The 3,016-nt window shown below is 43.9% G+C and overlaps 1 protein-coding gene and 1 long non-coding RNA gene across 2 annotated transcripts in view; one reads left to right on the plus strand and one right to left on the minus strand.

Moving 5' to 3' along the window:
- Window positions 1-2,845, plus strand: part of LOC112551158 — a 4,768-nt gene extending 1,923 nt beyond the window's left edge. Inside the window, exons 2-3 of the long non-coding RNA XR_003095351.1 lie at window positions 918-1,005; window positions 2,780-2,845. This is a non-coding gene — a long non-coding RNA (uncharacterized LOC112551158). The remainder of the gene's footprint in view (window positions 1-917; window positions 1,006-2,779) is intronic.
- LOC102380343 (myocardial zonula adherens protein) overlaps window positions 1-3,016 on the minus strand; it is a 79,174-nt gene that overhangs the window by 49,564 nt on the left and 26,594 nt on the right. The window contains exons 6-7 of the mRNA XM_025210526.1: window positions 2,918-3,013; window positions 1,096-1,248 (exon numbers count right to left, since the gene is read on the minus strand). Of these exons, the coding sequence (XP_025066311.1) occupies window positions 1,096-1,248; window positions 2,918-3,013 (249 nt within the window). The remainder of the gene's footprint in view (window positions 1-1,095; window positions 1,249-2,917; window positions 3,014-3,016) is intronic.

The raw sequence follows: 3,016 nt of genomic DNA on the forward strand, positions 1-3,016 counted from the left end.
GTATGCTTTTCATATTGTTCCAGTTAATTTCAGGCACCTTTAAATGGTTCTATTCATACTTTATGGAAACTAACAAGTACAAGACTAGTGGTCTCACAAAAGACCCATAATAACATGTTTGTATTTTATTCCTTTGTGCTCATTTGAAAACCAGGTCCTACAACTAATTTCTCTTTTCAAGGTAATATGCTGTGAGGGCAGATCTCCGCTGACCAATAAATATAGCATACATGCATGAAATATAGCAGATTATTGATGAAAAACTACTCAGTGTACAGTATGAAACACAGTATCAGCTTTAAGAGGGACATATAGCATTGCTTAGCAGCCCATGAGGGGTTAATGCACAGCCCCTGGGATCATGCACAGCCGCATGCAGCCCATGAGGGGTTAATGCACAGCCCTTGGGATCCTCTTACTGCTCCAGCTGCTTCTGCAACTGGGGGCTCCATACTCCCTCTCCTCCCTCAGCTTTTACTTCCTGCTCCCAACCCAGGGGACAGATTGCCACAGACTGCAGCGCTGGAGAAGCTCACAGCACAAGGCAATAAGGGTGCTGTAGTGGCCAGGGTGGGAGGCAACCAAGTGCACAGTATATGGGGAGGCATCACCCACACAGTGCAACAGCTGCTTGTGCATGCAGTGCAGCAGGGGAGAGTTGGAGGGGCAATTCCAGGTGCATGGTCCAGGAGAGGCAGAGAGAATATGAATGGGTGGTAGCCTGCATAGCATGCAACCCCCAATCCCTCACCAGCCCTGGCCTTGAATTAGAAGGTTCTCACAGAAGTGCACACCACAGGCATCACCATTTTAATAGGTCGACCTCTCACTTGCCAACAACAGCCTTATGTAGGGCAGGCAGCATTTCAAAACCCAAGTTTGCTAAGGTGGTTCCCTATTTGTTTATTCGCTTTCAGCAATGTTAATTCTTCACCATGGATCTAAGTTCTTTGCATGAACAAGGGTGAAAGGACCATGCACTGATCAGTGAAGAATTCTATGCAGGTATGGCTAGATCTCTTTTCCACACAAATCTCATTGCCTCAGCAATATCCTTATTGTACAACCTCAAAAAGGGCAATTTGCATACCATACCTGCAGTTTCAATAGCTGATTTTCCATCTGAGCAGTTTCCAGCTGTTTTTGCTTGTCTTTCAGTTTTTCCATAGATTTCTCATGTGTGTGTTTTAAATTCCTTATTTGATCCTTTATGTCCGTGTTCTCCAAAGTAACATCCACTAAAGTTTTCTTTAAAACAAACAAAAAAGAAAAAGGAAAACCAAAACACACATTGAAATACATGATAAACTGGAATTCATCCAAACTATCTAGTATTGAGCCTCTTTGCAACAGTTTACTAATCTTTTGAGATATATATATTATATAATAGTATTAACCCTTTAAAGTTTGGTTTCCAATTATGTGATTTATTAAAGAGACTGCCCCATTAATGAACATGCTCATTAAAATCCAGCCCTAAGGTGCCATAACTAAGAGGAAGTTTCACATGCACTACAAAGCAAATTTGCTTTCATTTTACATTGTAAGGTAAAATGATGTGAAATGCTGAATTCTCCCCTCCCCTCATCTCCAGCTATCAAATCTTAAATTAATAAAATTTGAGCAAACTGAAGTTAGAAACAGAAAAAAGGGGATGAATGGGAGGACAGAAGAGTCAAGCTGCCTTGGTAGGATGGCTATCAAATTGAAAATGTTTTTTGTTTTATTTGAACTGGAAAAAATACCCCTGGTTTACAAATCTGGCTGCCAAATACTGCATTTACTTGATTAGAAGATGAGGTGCTCCCCTCAATTTAACACGGGGAAAAAAGACCCTCACCTTACAATTAAGCATGAGGCAGTGGGTGGCAGGGGTTAGGAGATCTAGCTGCCACCTGCCCCCATTGCCTCTGCATGCCCAGCCACTCCTCCCCCCACAGCCCCTAGTTTCCAGCCCCACACGACACCACTCCTAGTTCCCCCTCCTCCACACCTTTCACATGCGCCAGCCCGGCCCTGTAACAGCACTACCAGTTCCATGACTGCTATGGAGCCAGGCTCTGTGACCTCAGCTGCAGCAGGGACAGAGCCTCCTGGTGTAGAGCAAAGCGGGGATGGGGGGGAAGAAAAGAGGGACAGGTGGGAGGCAGAGACTTTGTGGGGCAGGGACCCAAACCTACAAGGGGAAAGGGGATCAGGGCAGCCTGAGGCTGCAGGGAGGGCAGGCACAAGGGCAAACTGCCTGCCTCTCTCACTGCCTGCCACACTGCCTCCACACTGCCTGTCTGCTATTACCTGCCCTAGCACCTCTACTGCCTCCCCCATTGTGTCCCCCCACCACCTGCCCCATTACTACCCCCATTGTCACCTCTCTTCCTCCACTGCCTGCAGTAGTGGTGGTGGGGGAGGGTGAATTTAAGATGATCCTCCAATAATTAGATTCCACACCTGGATATTTATAATAAAATTATAATTTTTCCATGTGTAAGATCTAATTATTGGGAGGGCATCTTAAATTCAAGGTTGTCTTATTTTGGGGTAAATACAGCTTTTTTAATACTTGCAAAAAATGTAACCAAAATTTCTATCCAAGAGTAAAATAGAAGAATAAGAACAGGAGATGGGCTGTTATTTTGCAAAAATAGCACCTGGGGTTTTCCATAATGCAAAGGCCAGGAACTTTAGCTAAGTAACAATGAAGCTGAGCAATGCTTTGCTGCATATTATTTTATTAGATTTTTTAAGCCAACAAAACTTCTGGGTTTTCCTAAATTCACAGTATTATCATCTTAAGCACCAACAGTGATATTTACTGGAATTGATTAACATCTGCATATGGATACTTTTAAAACAATGGACACTAGAAGGAGCCCAACAGATCAGGCTACATACTGCAACAGAGCTATTAACAGTGTACCTGCAGCTCGATTGATGCAGATGTCAAGCTGCTGTTCATTTCACTGAAGCTATCCAAGGCTGCAGCCTGCACTCGCATATGGCTCTCTAAGGATTCCTG

Source organism: Alligator sinensis, unplaced genomic scaffold, assembly GCF_000455745.1.
Source record: "Alligator sinensis unplaced genomic scaffold, ASM45574v1 scaffold311_1, whole genome shotgun sequence".
NCBI lineage: Eukaryota > Metazoa > Chordata > Crocodylia > Alligatoridae > Alligator > Alligator sinensis.